Source organism: Cololabis saira, chromosome 2 (genome assembly GCF_033807715.1).
Source record: "Cololabis saira isolate AMF1-May2022 chromosome 2, fColSai1.1, whole genome shotgun sequence".
NCBI lineage: Eukaryota > Metazoa > Chordata > Actinopteri > Beloniformes > Belonidae > Cololabis > Cololabis saira.
In genome coordinates this window covers 38,384,150-38,402,972 of record NC_084588.1, presented here as the reverse complement: position 1 = coordinate 38,402,972, position 18,823 = coordinate 38,384,150, and the positions used below count along the sequence as shown (strand labels likewise).

The following is an 18,823-nucleotide window of genomic DNA, read 5'->3' as shown; positions in this document are numbered from 1 at the left end:
CTTCCTGTTTTCTGTTGGTCTAAACTAAAGTCAATATGATTCTGGGCTTTTAAATTAATTAGTTTAGATCAAACTTGATTGATTCCACAGCAGGGAAATTCATTGGCCATAGCAGCTCAAAAACAATACAAATGTGCAAAGAATCAAATACTATAGCCTATACAAAAATGTGCAATAGGAAAAGATTAGGATAGGCTTATATACATATATAATAACAACTGTGGGAGTTTGTAAAGTGATTGCACCGACCCATCTAGTGACATGAGGTCAAATTAAATGAGATACAACTGCACAGTAGAGTTATAGAACAGCAGTGGGGATGAAAGATCTGTGGTAGCGTCCTCCCTACACTGAGGGTGTAGGAAGGAAGCCCTTGCAAATGAAGATCTGTCACCCCTTGACACAACCTTAACTGAGAAACTGAAGTTTGCAGTTTTGCATAAAATTAATTTGTGAAGAAAATATAGCTATTTTAATCCTCCCAATTTGTTAAGTCATACGAAATGAAGTAGAAGAAAATAATCAGACACTTTTTTTCCATGTCTGCTTCTTCTTGCACACAAAAGGGATTTGTCTTAACGACTGATGCCTTTTGTGCAAATTCTAACAGTGGTATTTATGGAATTAACAAAAGCATTGAAATGATTAATCATGTTCTTTTTTTTTGTCTGCATTTATAACAATGGTTAAGGCCTAACTGTCAAAACCATATTTGCCAGTTTCATCTTAAAGCATTTGTTAATTTTTGTGCGTAGGTGTGTGTGAAAGTGAATGTGTCCTATAGTCCTCTTATAATAAGATAAATCATATTCTATAGACAGTAATAAGGATTGACCATAGTCTGCCTCGAGAGGAAATTTTTGCAATTGGGTATTTAATGTAGATTAATGTTTATTTGTGTTTGCTTAGCTTTGTAAGTTCTGCTGCACTGCTACATATATGTTAATAAATAGAAATGTGTATAGATTAAACTACACAATAGTATGGGGAAGAGTGATATGTAGTAATGAGACTTTTACATATTTACACTGCTATACAGTATTACGCTAGAATTTATTGTTCACATCACACTGAATTGACAATGGACATAAGTAATCCTAGATGTGTGGATGGACTATTCATAAATGAGATGACCTGGGGGGAAAGGTGCTCCTGTACCTCAGTGTTGGCCACATGAAAGAAATAGTGACTTGGGCGACTGAGGTCTGACATGATTTTTCATGCCTTCTTCCTCATCCAGGAAGAATAATGCATATTTTGTGCCAAATATTACACAAGGTCTGAAAATTAACCCCGCATGATGTACAATCAGGAGCAATTTATTGTTTTAATTCACATATTCTGTCCTGGTCGATATGTTGCTAGTATTGTTAGACAGAAAAATAAAATGCTAGATCTACTTCGAGGATCAGACAACAGCTCTGTCGAGGAGAAGAGGAGAAAAAAAGAACCTTGATCCTTGGGAACTTCGTTCTTGAGGGTGCAATAACACAAGACGCCACCAGGGGTCGCTAAGTGCACTCAAACACCGAGGAGTCAAAACATTACTCAAGTTTATTATGTAAAAGAATGACATTAATGATATGACATAACATTTTAACACATTAAAAAAAATCTAATAAAACATTCCATTTATATGTTATTAATAATTACCTGTACACTTTGTTTATAAAGCTGAGGGATTTTGTTCTTGATTAAACATTCTCTCTTGATGGGTTAGAAACAACACGTTCGTCATCTCTTCATGATGCCATTATTGATAAATCTGTGATAAAACATCCATCCTGTTACTGTACATAGCAGATGCCCCTTTGCTTTCTAAGGAAATCCTCTCTCATTATCAGCTAGTGTGAGAAAATGCTCAGACAGCATACTGTTGTATCAAGAGTGTAGCATGTGTAACAATCATCTCATCTTGGTGACCAAGTCCTTTCAAGTCACACGGCAGAAGGTAGCCAAAATGCAATGATCAGTATAATTTATGAAAACAGAAATTATACAGATTCCTCTACGAAGCATGAACTTATAATTATGCACCCTGTATCAAAATCTCACTTCAACAGCAGCATCTGAGTTTGATCACGAAGCAGAATTATCCTATTGTAAAATACTTGTGTACATCAAAAATGAATTTTCCAAATGATACCGGTCAGCATCACACACACCCTTTCATCACAACCGCATCCGTCAGTTTGTAATTACCTCTGATGCTTTACTACTTCATAACACATACGACTACAGCTACATCAGGTCTGTTACTACAAGTCGCGCTCCAGAGATTCTCTATTTTAATGGCATCTTGTGTTAATTAGACTCCAGTTGGCTCGACGTCATGACGCAACTCTCTTTTATAACAGCATACTTGATTAACAACATATTTGTGCATTTCTTTTTCCTGTCAAATGAAATCTGTCTTTCAGTTACGAGTTTACATGATTTATTTAACGGCATTAACTGTACTCACTTTTATTGAGCATGTTGGGATGAGGGGAATTGCTGAAGGAACTGTGGCAAACATACAGGATTATGATTACGACCATGATTGAATCCAAATGTGATTTTTTTTCCCCCATCTCCAAACATTTTACCAGAAATCTCTTGCCACAAGGATGCAGTCCAGCAGCCTCAATTAGAAATAAGAGGCCAGCACAGATGAAGTTGTCTGATATCAGTTAGAGCTCAGTGCTAACCCCACAAGTCAAAGCAGATTGTACATTCTCATTACAGCACATTTCTTAAAACACGACAGCCTTAAAGCATACATTGTCATTTACTGTAAACAATGGAGATAGTTTGTGACTTCAAATACTGAACTTCAGACCCAAAACATCCTATTCATTCAGTTTTCTAACAGCCTTTTACTTATGCAGAGCAACATGAGATGGACACCTTCGTTAATGTGGGATGGTTTTAGTGTCTTGCCTGTTCCTTTACTTGACTGCAGGAGTTCAGCTGCTGGGAAAAGTGCTGTGATAGCTGTGACAAAGTGCCTGCTCCTGCCCTGTCACTGCACGTTACAGGCGCAAATCTTACAGAGTGGAAAGTAGGATCCTTCAGCGCCCCAGAGACTTTGTTTTGTATCACGTCTTGTATAATGAGTCTGGTCCTGCAGCTCTTTTCAGCTGAGCACTCACTTTTAAAATCTAAGAGTTTGGATCAGATAGAGTCGAAAGTTCTCCTTTTTTTTCTCTCTCTCTCTTTTAACTGTTGCAAACGGTCTCCAAGGAGGACACAAAGCAACCACGTCTTAAACGTGGATCTGTCCTGATTGTTTCTGGAGGTTGTTTTTCCCTGTTTAATGCTATGAAATCCCATTAAGAGCTGTTGTTTACAGATTCCTACTACACACAGAAGTAACCTTCAGTTTCTGACACAGAGGGATAAACAAGTACAGGAAAAACAATTCAGACTAAGCACTATTCAGCCTTCAGCCATTTTAAAGAGAACAGGGAGGCATTTCAGTGGTCATAGCAACACCACAGATGCAAACCTAAATGTATAGATACACTTTTAATATAAAACTTTTTTTTGGTTTTGTCCTTTTTTTAACCAAATGACTATTTAAAAAAAAAACAAAACAAAATAAAACAAAAATAAAATGAAAATAAAAAACAGTAGTTATTTCCAGTGAGGCATAATGGTCAGCAGGAGTGGTTATGATGACGAGAATTCAGCAGTTATTTAAAAAGAAGAAGAAGAAAAAAAAAAGGAAATGTTAATTTCCTCTGCTTCACACTCTCCAAAAAATTATAAATTTCAGCTCACAGAAGGAAAACCATAACAAAGGAGATGGACAGATGGGAAAAGCCACTCAGTACTCTTGAATATGAATAAGGCTTCTGTTCACAGTAACGTGTTTACCAATTTAAAGATGATGAAAGCCCCATTTCCAGGCAGACACGCTGACTGACTGGGCTTTGTACATGCAAATTAAAGCCCAGTTCAATCTTTGATATCCTCTATGCTCCATATCTGGGCTTTTATCGAGCATCGTGTAAGTAGTGCATGTCCTTGACTGTGATTCTCTTGTCTGGGTCCAATAAAAGAGTTTGAAGCACCTCCCAATTTCGATCCTCTTGTCTGGGTCCAGCGATAAAGAAAAAGATATGCGGCTGATACATCCTCAAGAAATCCAATTTCTGAATTTCACAAGTGCAACAAAGTAAACAAACTCCTCAAGTTCCATATTCAAGATGCAAACGCTGGCTTCCAACAGCACCCTGGGGCAATCAGGAATAAAAGATTCACTTGAATTACATACTGCATGCTTTAACCCCCAAAACAAAAACAAACAAACCCAAAATGCTGCTTGTGTAAGGATAAATATTCCAGTTGTTAAGGATACTTGTGACCAACATCAAAGGTGTTGAATATATGACAGCATGTAAGAATGAAAACAGAATCTGATGATGCACTTGGGTCCCACTGCAGCATCCCGTCTCTCCGTCACCCACACAAGGACAGCAAGGAGAAGAAGTCTATCTGAGCCCCGGAAAAAGTTGGGCACACAGCCAAGTGTCGATCTGTATCAGTCTGTCTCGGTTGTCAGACAGAAAACTCTGACCCGCCCCGGCGACCGTGGCTCACAAGTAGCAGGCGCCGCAGACGGAGGCCGGTGAATGGGTTGCACCACAGAAGAGACGGCGGACCCCCGAAAACAGATTTCATTCCTTCCCACCTCATGTTACGCTCCCATGTGGGCTTCTCGTTTTTAAGACGTTCAATCTCCTGCAAGACATCAGTTTGATTTCATTAAGATTCACGTACTGAAAATCTACCCGTATTTGCAGAGTTAAATCAATCAAGATCTTTTTTAGTAAACTTTTCCCTAAACTGTCTCATCCCACAGTACCGCTTCTTGCTGCCCAAACAGTTTGCCAAAAGGAACCGAGCAGTGGACACTGACCGTTTCATCGTTACAGATGGAGTGGATCTGCGTGCCAAACATTACAGCCGTAAAAGTGAGAAACAGGATGGCTTCAAGACAGAGGAAGATGAGCAGCAGCACAGACACCCCTGGAGAAAAGTCACTGCACTCTGACAACAGAAAGAGAGCAAGACAGAGCTTTTACTTCTGCCGGACGCCTGGCTAAAACGGCCAGAGACAGAAATCAATGAACAAACCAAACAAACTAAAGTATGTTGATTATCAAACATGATCATATTTGTTTATTTTCAGGGTTTAAAAGCTAGAACTGTTTCTCTGAAAAAATCCTGCAAAGAAGAACAGGTAAAGTTTCAGCAAAGTCTTTAAATCTCGGAAAGTTTTACGAGTTAACAATCCATTATCTACCATATATTTTTTGTCTCTATGGTAATCAGCTCTCAATGGGGCATGGATTTTAATCTTATATTCAATGACTCAGAGGAAATCTTTCACCAAGTTAAAAGCTCATTCACCTGATTATTATTAAAAGTCTCACTTCTACAAAAGGATATTTGATCCTCAAATCTTCCACAAAGCAGCAGTACAATGACAGATGTTTGATAACTGGGCTGGACAGGTCCAATGATCTGTGAAGAGCTCCTATTCTAATCCCCTACAGACACTAAACAGTTTCAGACGTATTTTTCAAGAGACATAGTTCTAGATTTTTATTACATACTGATTTTTATTAACTTAAATTTCTAATGTAGTAAATGATGTGTAATCTTACCGTTCCATTGAACTTTAATACATGTGAAAAAGTGCATACCACTAAGGCCCAGAGCATGGGCAGATATCAAGGCTATGTACATCTGTGGAGACAAAAACACAAAAAGAGGGAGAGCCGTCACATACAGACACAAATAAAAGCAATTGAAATCCCAGCAGGTTCATTTTCATGTGTTACAGTGTTTTCCCAATTTAATACATAGTCAGACTCTGAAGCTTTATGACTTGAATGTAATTAGAAATGCTATAAATATATATTAATTCATAAAATAAATATATATGATATATTAAAATATATATTAAAAATGCATACACACATATATATATATATATATATATATATATATATATATATATATATATATATATAAAAGAAATGCTGCTTCTCTGTCTGTGAAAGTCTGAGCAAACTAAAGAGCAAGCTAAATGTTTCAGTGGCAATTGACCTTGTGCTACTGAGACACATATGACAGCATCATTTTTCTGTCTTCAAAAAGATCCAGTCAGCATATAAAGCCATAAAAAGTGCTGATGTTCTCAAGGGAGTCATAGGCGGGAAAGAGAGCGCAATTAAGGCCTGTTCTCGCTCTGCACTTCTCCCGAGCTGGTCTCTGATCTGAAGCTGGCAAGTGGGGAGATTTGAACACAAGATGCGATTTTGCAAATTGAGTCCTGTTTTATAAAAGAAATGTAATTATAATATGTTATTTTTAAGATAAAAGAAACAAATAAATTTAAAAAAAAAGTACAACTGCCATCCATCAATAAAAAAGTGTACTTACAGTAAAAAGGACAAAGAATCTCTGATTCTTTTCTCCCACACAGTTATTGACCCAGGGACAGTGATGATCCATCTTCCGGATGCATCGTTTACAAATACTGCAGGAGGAAGAGACGTGTAAATGCATGATAAACTCAACACTAATCCAGATGTCATCACATACAGAGTTCCTTTAAATATGCGAGAGCAAATGTTTCTAAATGTAATTAACGGATATGACAAGATGATCAGAAAAAGGAGGTCTTTATTGTTTTGATTGGGTTTTAATGGCCCATAATGATTACAACCCATCACTCAGGAGTTGAATTAAATTAGTGTTTTTAAAGTGAAAAAGCTGATAATTCTCCAACTATTGATGGAATCAGCTGCTGTGGGGGATGGAACCCGCAGGCAATGCTTGACATCACCCATTCAAGGTCAACGAACAGCAACACTGAGAACGCTCCCAACGCGTATGTGTGAGTGAGGGATTAGGGGGCTTTGTCGACTTTAAAGCTGGGATTTTCCAGTGACAAGAAGGTGTCTCTCTTTTCACCTGGCTAGATCACCATAGTGATTTATGACGCAGACTTAACCCGCAGGCCATGTTCTGATATTCAACGTAGAACAGCTTGTTAGAGTAGCTTTAGATAATAAACAGATATTTTAAATCATGCAGCGATTAAATAAAACCTTGAAAGTGAAAGCGGCGGTATTTCCCTTTTCCCGTGATTGTAATTAAAGTGATTGCTGGGATCTAAGTGGCTGCCAAATGCAGTAATCGATTTTCAAGTCTGTGCCTGTAAACATGCTTTGAGGACAGGGAAAGATGGAGGCAGCGCTTCAGTCTCTTTCTGCTGGAGACACATAGTCACGTAGAGTAAAACTGACCTGCAATGGTGTGCCCTCTCAGGCTTGATGCTACAGCACTTTGGGCACTTGTAAATGACTTCACCAGGCTTCAGCTGCAAGCTCTCCATGTACTCCTTTGTTGCATTACCCTTAGGAACTGCACCCTGGACAGTGGGAAAGAAAAAAACAAAAAAAAAACCAACAGGTCCCATTTATAAAAATGCACGTAAACACATTAGGCTACAGGATTAGACAGGTCAGGCTATGATTTAGGTGGGATTAGAGGACGAGCTTCTTCACCATGAACACATTCAGATAGTAATGATTCATTCCGAGTAAATGTTCAATGCAATCAAATTCAATTTTAATTATACACAATTCATTTACAATATATCAAGCAGCAGATTCTTTTTCAATTTGATACTTTTTGAATGCAGCGACATTTAGTGCCAGAATCTGCCCATTGCATCCAACTGATCCTAAAGGCCGAAAGTGAAGGTTGATATACTGGATCAGGAACTTCTTTGTGTTATTGTGGGTTTATACATCAGTCTGTAGTTCAGGTGTTTTGAAAGTAAACAGCAGAACCGTTATCCATACAATGCGTTTGTGTGAGAGTTGCATCACAGTAACATCAGAAATACTAGTATATAACCCAAGAGTTCTAGAGACATGACCTGGAAAAAACTCAGTCTATTCACGAAACATCAATATTAAAGTAGAAACAAGTACTTGAATTATCACAAATTTCAACAATTATCAGTTGCTTGAAAGTACCAAAGAGCTACTTAGAAAAAATCACCAAGCTGTGAAAGGCTGTAAACTACATTAATTATGTCTGAATAAAATTTGTGAAACATTTTTATAGACCCAGGTGGATACAGTAAACACCCTTAAGCTAATGGTTCAAAAAGATGCATAATTATACAGCTGGCACTGAAGTTTTAACTCACTGTTAAAATAAATCTCGCAGCTGATGAACATTCAGGTTCAGTTCATGGTCTGCTGTGCACAGCTCTCAGACAGAGCATCCTCTTACACACCATCTCTCAGCTCAGCATCCCAGATTACATCAGCAAACGAGTCCAAATGTCACACTGGGACAGCACTTTTGGTTGCTGCTGTAGCATGCTGTCAAACCGTCTACGAGAAAGACTCTATTCACACTGTCAGAACCCCAACAATAAATGTATGTTTAAGTAAGAGTATACCTAATACATGGCATACATTTGTTGCTTTAAATTAATCTACATTGTTTGTTCTGTAACACTTATGAGTTCAAAATGTATGACTTCTTTCTACTTTAATACAGTATTTCTTTTGAAAGCAAAATGAAGCACTGACTACGTTTACATGCAGTCAAAATTCGGGTTATTGCTAATATTCCGGTTACTGAAACATTCAGAATATTCCGTTTACATGGTAATTAATCATTTGGGATATCTGGATCAAACCAGCGACGCATGGAGAACGTCATGACGCAATTCCCGTCATTTCCGCTTCTTCTTCCTGTATCCAAATTCAAAACAAATGCTGCTTCGCGCAAATTCAAAACAACAACAATAACAGCAGCACGGCGGATAATCAACAGCCCAGTAGAAGTCGTTTTGTTTCTCGGCCCTGTAGTTCTCCTTTTTCAGCGTCTTCCAGCGGTGCTTGATCTGGTCTGGCGTTCGTACAAATCCTGCTTCGCGCAACATTTCGCTGACTTTTTTGTAAATCTTGCTATCCCGGTACTTTCTACCTTCTACAAATGCCAAAATGTTCATATCCTTCATTACATTTATGAAGTGATTAGTCTCCTCCTGGTCTTGCGTTTCGCCGTGTTTAGAAGAACTTCCTGGACTCAAAAGACCAGGATTCCTTGCAAACAGGACATGCGCAGAAAAACAAATTCATGTTCCGTTTGATCGGGATATTCCGTTTGGCGTTTACATGACCCAATATTCAGGGGTCATATTCAGGTTTTAAAAAAAACGAATATGAGCAAATTCGGGTTATTCAAAGGGGTTATTGGTGTTTACATGGCCGTGCAAATTCGGGTTATTGCCAATATTCGGGTTTTAAAAGGGTTATTGACTGCATGTAAACGCAGTCACTGTCTCGATGATTACATCCATATTTTCCTTCCTCCTCCACACTCCATTTTCCATCTGTATCCTCAACCTTGCCCAACTATAGAAGGTGTTTCAGATTCTTACCGGGTCGGTCATCATCGTACGCAGGTGTGATGCCAGTGCAAGTACAGCCAGGGAGTTGAAGGTGGCTCCATTCAGTAAGGAGTACCAAAAGTTTTTGGAGGGCAGAAGCATGACAAAGTTCACCACAAACTCTGCATACAGCACCAGGAACCAGGTCATGGCAGCGCACACCATCCCGCAGCTGTCCTGGATGAACCACAGTGTGCGATTCCCTGCTGCGTGTCCCGAGTGGGGACTCCCAACCATTACTCCGGCCGCCAGGCTCCCCGCCTCCACGTCTGCACCTGCCGACAGCAGTGGATGGTGCTGCTCCATATCTCGTAGGCGATGGTTTGAAGACTGCATCCTGCCCTGGGGAACATGGGAATATGTGGAGACTGGATTCAGTCTATTTTCTTAATTCTGAATATCAATTATATGACTGTGTAGTTCTGCAACATATTGAGATTCAACAGCAAGTATTGGCAGCTAATGATGCTGTAAGGACCAATCAGCTCCCAGAATGCTGATAGAACTGCTTTCAGAAACATCGTGTGGGTCAGAATTATCAAACAGATCCAGGGAGGAAACAGTCGTATGAAATCGGTTTTAGTTTTTCCATTTTCTGTCTTTTTCTGTTTTAAATTTTTTAGAATTTGGTTTTTAGCATTTTATGCAAATGTAACCCCAAGACAGTATATAAAGTAATGAAATATAGAAAATGTATGCAATTATAACTGAAAACTTTAATGTTTTCATTCCTTTAAACATATTTAAAGGCAAAAACATGGCACCAGTTATTCTCGTGTCCAACAAAACATTCTTTTTTGGGCATAAACAAATAAAATATCAAAAGTTGTAATGTAATGAAGAAAAAAAAAAAAAAAAGAATCGATCTTTAGACATACAAATCAATTTTTAGGAATTAATACGAGAATCGATTTAGAATTGGATAATCGATTTTTTTTAACACAGGCCTACTGAATATTAAAAAAAAGAAAGAAAACAAACCATATTCAGTCCTATTTTAACCACCAAATACCCTTTTCATGGCACCTGTTACAAAATAAGCTTCGAGAAAAAAAAAAAAAAAAAAAAAACAGACAGATGACTAAAACAGTTGAGACACTAATTACAGGAAGTAATTGGGACATTTTGGGAAAGTTGCAATATCTATGCCAGGGTTAACGCAGATTTTGCTTGCTACTTTGTGTAAAAAGTGTCTTATAAAACACTGAAATCCCATGAAATAGTCAGAGGAAACCATAACCACCTGAAGCAAACAACAGCTTACATTATTGTCATCAGAATAGGGGAAGACAAGTCCGAGTGTTGAGGATCAACTTTTTGCCCAATCTCTAAAACTCAGGACCCTCTGAATCCTGGCTCTGTCTCTGCAAGATGCATAAGTTACTGAAGCTGTTGTCTTCTGTTTTCATGTCAAGGTCGTGAGGGAACATACCGGAGCAACTGGAGAAACCAACTCCACATCTCCAGAATAAATCAATGCTCATCCTGGTCCCTTTGGGAAAGTGATCCTGCAGCTGTGGCACATACAGGCTAATAATAATCCCTGGACTCAGATACCTGATGCTGCTGGATTCATCGTTATTTACAGAAAGAGAAAAATCAATAAAAGCAAGGCCTTTTTGGTTTATTTAATATAAAGACGCTCACTTTGGAATTTACTCTGAGATTAGCAAGAAGTCAAGATGTAAAACATTCATCTGAGCCCAAATATCACATATAACTTTAATACAATTAAATGTACTATAACTACAGTTGATTTTAATGCATTTCTCTTTTGCTCATTACACTGATCATGATCAGCATATAGGGCTGGGCGATATGGACCAAAAGTCATATCTCGATATTTTCTAGCTGAATGGCGATACTCGATATATATCTCGATATTTTTTCTGTGCCTTAATTGGGGTTTCCCCCAAAGCATTATAGCATAGCATCTCTGTTAGCTTCATTTTTTCTGAGGCAAACCCTTAAAAAAAACAGTCAGTTTTAATACAAAGCCTCGTGCCAAATGTCACACAGGTTCCTTTATTAACAGAGGTCTGCACAATATCAAAATGTATAAAACAAATGAAATAAAAATAAACTGCCTGCATATATAGAATGAAAATGCTTCTTGAATAAAATAAAAAAAATATCCCTTTCCTGCATAACAATTAAATTAAAATACACTGTGCAATTAATACAATGTAGACAGTAACAGGCAGACTTTTCCACTGAGGTTGACAGTTGTGCAAATAACAAAACATTTGTGCAAATATCAAATAAAACATTCAAGTCAATTTGTCACAAAATAAGCTATATCAAAATCATATATATATATATTTTTTTTAATCGATATAAACGATATTGTCTCGTACCATATCGCGTTTGAAAATATATCGATATATATTAAAATCTCGATATATCGCCCAGCCCTATCAGCATATAATACTTCCTAACGGTGGTGCAGGCTCAAACTATCCATTCTCAGGAGACTTAATATCCCACTGATGTTTGGCTGTGCTTGCATTGAAAAACTTTATGCTTGCATTGAATTAAACTGAAACTGATTGCAAACTGGATAACAAGAGATGAGAAGTGCTGATGTCCTTAAACTCAGAGTCACACAAGGAAGATCCCCATTTTCTTCAAGTTGTGCTGCACAGATTTCTATGAGTTAATGCCAATTGACACTCTAACTGTAGATGTACTCTGAGAAAAAGAAACTAACAAGAAAAAAAACCCCATCTCTGTTCTGTGTCTGTACAACAGCTAGCTTTAAGTCTTGTTTTTTTTTACAGAATATTGCATGTCATCTTACCGCAGCAGCACTTAAATCTAGTTGCTTATAAGCTTATAGCAGCTGGTGACACACTTCTGTAAATTCTCTTAGAATATCAGCAGTGACAGTGACTTTGAAATGGCTAAGCCAAACACATGCTGCACATTTAATACAACACAGAGGAGTGTGGCTTAATAGGAGTATGATAATTATGGGTTCTGTAAGGAAATAAGATCAGTTTTTCAAGAAGTACACTACTTAATACTTTTAATTGAAGTTTCATGGTGAACATTTTTATTTGAAAGAAATAAAAAAAATATGTTTCTGTCTTTGAAAGCATTTAGGTGCTTCAAATAACTACCAACTAAAGAACTCAGACATGACACCGGACGTTTACTTTCACTGGGGGCCCTTAGGTCTGACAATACGCCGTCAGTGAGATGTTCAGATTTGTGAGATTGTGTTACATTGCAAGCTCAGAGTGCAATTATCCAGCCTCACTTACTTCAAATAATGCTGCTTGCACTGCCTCGGAAGATAAAAGTTAACTCTTTCAGTATTGAATGTAGACTTTGGCTACATTAAAAATATTTGCCACAAAATAGTAGTGATGTAACAACAGTGGGAGCATCCTTTATCACAATTCATCCTCATTTTCTCCTCTTGATTCCTTTCTTTGCTTCTTATCCCCTCCGGCTTGCAATGCAACTGGAAGATATACAAGGGTGAGGCATGTTTTCCTTATTTTCAACATGCATGCATGTATGCATGGCTCACATAACCCTTTAGTTAATTAATGTGAGAAATAATAATTTCTCACACACAAGAATACAGACGGTCATATACTGTATTTGTTGAAGTGGTTGAAGTTTTAGTGGAGGTTCAATATCCAGAAAGCAGATACCATTGGGACAGCCTGACAGACCTTCAGACCTGCAGATTCTACTGATGTACTCTCCCGTAGAAGAAAATAAATGATCTGACAATTGACAAAGATCTGCAAAGCTTTTGGAGGAGCTAGCACAGAGCCCCTCAGCTACAAATGCCTGACTCTTCTGTTAAACATAAAACAAGGAAGGAAAAGTCTATTCTCCTGAATAGATGGGGAAAAAAGCCTTGCTGGTACAAAGAGTATTGATTTTACATGGTCAATGTAGGAGTTGTCCATTAAAGCCAGACAAACTGCTTCTCCACCTGTCAGCCTTTTGCGTTCAGATGGCACAAGACTTATCTCTCTTCATTCTCTGTTGATCAGCTAAATCTAAACGTAATAAAATGGTTTTGTGCTTTACTGTCACCTTAGACCTTTGCATTCATGTCACTGTAACTTTTAGAAGCAAAAGTGCCTTGTACTTTGGTTGGTACATTTATTTAAATTCCAGATGTAAAGAGAAACTGTTTGGACATTGATAGTTTGCTGAAATCAGAGAAAAGGCCGTTTTATTTTTACCCTCTCAATTAAGAAAGAGTCTCCTGTACGATTTCCCAGAACGATTTCCTGTTTAAGAGCCTCCACTGTCGCATAGCATCACAACAACAATGTATATTGAGCTGTTTTTCTAGGAAACAAAACTCACCTGTGGCCATTAACACACAGCTTGCCCACAGGTGACATGGATTTTCTTGTTATTATGTCATATCAACGTTTCAACAATTCAGCTGTCGTAGTAGCAAGTTTACTACTTCTATTTTATAAACCATTCAACCAGTCAGCAAATATCTCCCCATGGATCTTTTCATTTGTTAAAGTCATAATGAGGAATGCAACTTTTCCAGCTTTTGCATAACAGACAACCAAAGACAACTTAAAGGAAGAAACTTCCTTAAACTTAAAGACGAAACTTAAAGACAGACAGAGGCAACGTACCTAATATGTTTCAGCTTCACAACAGCATGCTGTGGTGTGTACCTCCAGGATCAGCATGAAGCCCATATGTAAAAACAGAACGTGGGCTGACACCTGAGAAAAACACAACATTTAACCATAGTCCCCATTTAATCTGCTACAAACAACTCAAAGCATTTTTAACACTAAAGTCTGCAATAAATTCTGCTTACAAGGAAACATATTTTATTGCTTTTTAGACATTCATCATGACAGTTCAATGTTTCAAGATCAAAATGTATAACTATATATGCGTTGAGGTAAATCTCAGTAATTTGAAAGTAACAAAAAGTCTTGTTTTACAAAACAAGACTAGATTAAGTACTACAAGAAACGTATCAATTTGGCTGCTTACCTTCACTGTCGTGACATTAAAATTATTCTTTTATTTATTTTTCAACAAAAGGTCAATGCGAAGCAATATTTTTGTTGACCCTTAAAATCTTTATAATTAGGGTCCCTAAACTGACCTCCAACAGTGTTTTTCTCATATTCTCGTGTGGAGTCAAATACAATTGAAAAAAAGGTTGTTCAACATCTAAATCGACCCCTTCATCGTTGATCTTGATCAGACTGACCACACAGCGACTCAAATGGAATATTGAATGTTTTCAATATACAAAAAGTATATGAAATGAAATTGATTTACTGCTCTGTCTCGTATTATGTTTTTTAATATCGTCACTCTTACCTACTTTGTTTTTTGAATTACATAAAGCGAAGAAAGGACTTGACAAAGACTATTTAAATCCACATTCAACTGGATTATGATCAAATATTGGCACTCATTACAATCATAAATCCAATTATTTTACTTCAAAAAAGAGCAATCAGTCATAGACAGAGCTGATTATCGGGAACCAACACATAAATAATGTATTTATTGTCAGATGCTCAAATTTAATGAACTTGTTGATTTCAAAATATCACTGTTGATGTACAAGGCTTATAATAATCTGTTACCACGATGTATCCAGAAGCTGTTTCACCAAAGAAAGTTTATATGAACTGAGAGGAAGCTATATAATCACAAAAACAAAGTACAGAACGGATGTCAAACATAGATGTGTTTCAGTTTATGGGGTTAATCTGTGGGATGTTTTGGAATAGGAAGTTAAAGAGTGCAGTACATACCAAATATTTAAAAAAAATATTGAAGAACAAGATGCTCATTAAGTATGATCATATTGTATGAGTGTTTTATGTAAGTGTCAAAACTTAAATAAATAATAGGTCTATGGAGTATATTGAATGTTTTCAATATACAAAAAGTATATGAAATGTTTTTCTTTTAGTTGATTTACTGCTCTGTATCGGTATATGTAAGAGCTGACGGAAATTGATTACAAAAGGGTAATAAGCTAAACTTCAGCCTTCACCTTTTCGGTCTTGTTTTGTTTATATTATATATATGATCTAATATCACACCGGTCATGAAATCACTACACTGGCTTCCAATGAGTCAAAGGATAGTTTAAAATCTTACTGCTGGTCTACAAAACACTGAAAATACATGGTTGATCTGTTAGTTCCTATGAAGCTCCCAGACCCCTGAGGTTCATCTGGATCTGGTTTGTTGTGGTTCCCAAGAACCAGAACCAAGCAAGGTGAGGCAGCGTTCAGTTATTCTGCTCCTCACCGGTGGAACAAACTTCCTGTAGACCTGAGGTCTGCTCCAACTGTCAGCTCCTTTAAATCAGGCCTAAAAACATTACTGTTTACTTAAATTAAATACTTACCTGCTGTATCTACTGCCCTTATTTTTGCTTTTTATTATTTTACCTCTTTTCTCCCTCCCACCACCTTTTCAGCAAATCATACACCAGCTATGATCAATGATCTGCCAAATGTATTTATTTTTTTATCTTATGACTTTTTTACCTTTTTCTTGTAGCACTTTGAGATTCACCGAATGGAAAGTGCATTATAAATTAAATTCATTATTATTATAATTATTATTATAATTATAATTATTATTATTATTATTTTCTTATCATTTTATTTGTTATTTACCGTTTAATTATGTCTTGCTGCTTTTAATGTTGATGTAAAGCACTTTGAATTACCTTGTGATGAATTGTGCTATAGAAATAAACTTGCCTTGCCTTGTTTTGTTTATATATTTTGGTCTAATGCAATAATAGCATTAACTTCATCTTTATTTGTATTTTTTTCTTTTCTTTTTTTGCATTTGAATTCTTATTTTGGAAATGACCGAAATAAACAAACAGACTAATCGATGGGGGAGTTTGTGGGTGACTGAGATTTGAGCCCAGTTCAAAACACCACCTTCCCTCTCATCATCCGCCATCAGACCATTGTGACTGTCCACAATGGACAGAAATATCACGCTATTGGCACAGATAAGGGCATTTTCACGTAGTTGCAATGACAACGTGACAGGTCGTGCAGAAGCATCAGCTGCTAAAGCCTGAATTATGGTCTGCGTTAAATCGACGCGTACCTTACGCCGTAGGGTACGGCGTAGGGTACGCGGAGACGCGCACCGTACGGTGCGCGTCGCCGCGTACCCTACGCGGAACCATAAATCAGCCTTAAATGTCGCCAACTAGCTCCGAGCAGCTAACGCGGTTAGCACGCCAGCAGTCTCTGCGAGAACAGCTGTGTTTACATACCTTAATGCTCCCAAATCCTCGTGGCGGAGAAAATCCCCCTCAAAGCATTTTGATTGATGGTTTATAGCAGAGCCAGGGGCGACAGAACCGCGCATCGGCACCGAGAACACATCCCTCTGACAACGGGCTGACGGTGACCATTGACGGGGAGGCTTCCGGGTCGGCTTCGGGTGTTTCCGTGACCTTTCGTGAATGTCCGGCAAGCACCACGTGACAAGCGGCACCCAGGCGCCACCTAGTGGTCAGAGGCAGAACTGTCCCCCCCACGATGCGAATGCGACAAGTCTCCACTAGTAGGCGCTATTGGTCAACTCATCAGAATCAGAATCAGAATCAGAATCAGAATCAGAATCAGAAAGAAGTTTATTGCCAAATAGTTTAACACACACAAGGATTTTGTTGTGGTGATTGGTGCAATACAAAAGAACAAATAATATTAAAAGAAAAAAAGAAGTACAACATGTTGGTTTTAAAGTGCCGGAGTCTATACAAAGGTGACCTAGGAGGATGCGCGTTAATGTGTTCAGGGTCCTGGAGGCGTGCAGGTCCTGGAGAGATGAAAGATTGGAGAAAAAATAAATAAAATAAATATATATATATATATATATATATTTTAGCATGTTCGAAATAAAGTCTTTCATTCATTCATTCATTCATTGCAGCCAATCACCTTCTCATGAACAAGACTGAAAGGGCTTGATGTAGCATGGAGGCACAATGCCCCCATCTTCTCCCAGAAATGTCAATAAACCATTTTATTTATTAATAATAAAATAAAAAATAAAATAAAAAATAATAATTATTATTATTATTAATAACAACAAAAACAACAATAATAATAATAATAATAATAATAATAATAATAATAATAATAATAATAATAATAATAATAATAATAATAATAATAATAATAATAATAATAATAATAATAATAATAATAATAATAATAATAATAATAATATGGCAGTTAGCACTGTTGCCTCACAGCAAGAAGGTTCCCAGTTCGACTCCCGGTTCGAGTGTGGATTCCCTCCGGGTGCTGAAAAAATGTACTTTGTGTTGGTTTTAATGAGCCGGAGTAATGAGTCTGTACACAAGTGACCCAGGATTTGCGTTAATGTGACACATAAGGTCAGAAGTGGAGTCTTTACGTTAATGTAACGTAGAGTGGGTTGGGGGGGGGTTCTTGTTTCTTTTACTGACCCAAATGTGTAAATGTTTATGCTGACCCTCAGCCTTTACAGTGCACTGGTAAGATTAAGTTATCTATGCAAGTGAGGTCAACAAAGTGGTGTCGACAGTAAACTTTGCACATGTTCATGTTGACAGCTAGTTCTGATAAAAACACTGCAGTGAGGAATGACCAGACTCACTGACCAGATGTAGTGCTCTTTCCTTCAACTTATCAACTGAAATTACCAACAACATTTAATAAGTGAGCCTTAGACAGATCAGCTTTTTCAGTCTGTGGTAGACGGGCGAGAGGGGGGTCCGGGGCCTTGTTGACGAGGCCAGCTACAGTCGGGAAGAAACTGTTTTTATGGCGTGAGGTTTTGGTCCTGATGGACCACAGCCTCGTGCCAGAGGGAAGATTCTGAAACAGTTTGTGTCCGGGGTGGAAGGGGTTTGCCGCAATATTTCCTGCACGCTTCAGGGTCCTGGAGGCGTGCAGGTCCTGGAGAGATGGAAGATCGCAGCCAGTCACCTTCTCATGAACAAGACTGAAAGGGCTTGATGTAGCATGGAGGCACAATGCCCCATCTTCTCCCAGAAATCAATAAACCATTTTCTTTATTAATTCAAAAAATAAAATAAAGTAATCAATAAAAAAAAATATTATTATTATTATTATTATATAATCTAGAATCATCAATTAACCTAATATGCATGTTTTTGGACTTTGGGAGGAAGCCCGAGTAACCGGAGGGAAGCCACGCAAGCACGGAAAGAACCCTGCTGGGCCACAGAGTCGAACCAGGAACCTTCTTGCTGTGAGTCTACAGTGCTAACCACTAAGCCACCGTGCTGCCTCAAATGTATTATTATTATTATTATTATTATTA

General features: G+C 37.7%; 1 protein-coding gene across 1 annotated transcript; it reads right to left on the bottom strand.

Annotated features, from left to right (window-relative positions):
• Positions 1-3,500: 3,500 nt before the first annotated feature.
• On the bottom strand, positions 3,501-16,916 carry zdhhc7 (zinc finger DHHC-type palmitoyltransferase 7). The gene is made up of 8 exons (XM_061745150.1): positions 16,761-16,916; positions 14,107-14,199; positions 9,470-9,820; positions 7,308-7,432; positions 6,439-6,535; positions 5,658-5,739; positions 4,907-5,037; positions 3,501-4,728 (listed from the first exon to the last, which is right to left on the bottom strand). The coding sequence occupies exons 3-8, from the start codon at positions 9,812-9,814 to the stop codon at positions 4,546-4,548; spliced, it is 963 nt and encodes a 320-aa protein (XP_061601134.1). The 5' UTR covers positions 9,815-9,820; positions 14,107-14,199; positions 16,761-16,916; the 3' UTR covers positions 3,501-4,545.
• Positions 16,917-18,823: the final 1,907 nt, after the last annotated feature.

What these genes read in the sequence shown, in the direction of transcription:
- zdhhc7 (XM_061745150.1), bottom strand. Translation starts at nt 9,814, where the DNA reads ATGCAGTCTTCAAACCATCGCCTACGAGATATGGAGCAGCACCATCCA. An exon ending in GATTCTTTGTCCTTTTTACT is followed by an intron (nt 5,740 to 6,438) that starts GTAAGTACACTT and finishes TTGTCTCCACAG; the next exon opens with ATGTACATAGCCTTGATATC. An exon ending in CCATCTGTAACGATGAAACG is followed by an intron (nt 4,729 to 4,906) that starts GTCAGTGTCCAC and finishes GATGTCTTGCAG; the next exon opens with GAGATTGAACGTCTTAAAAA.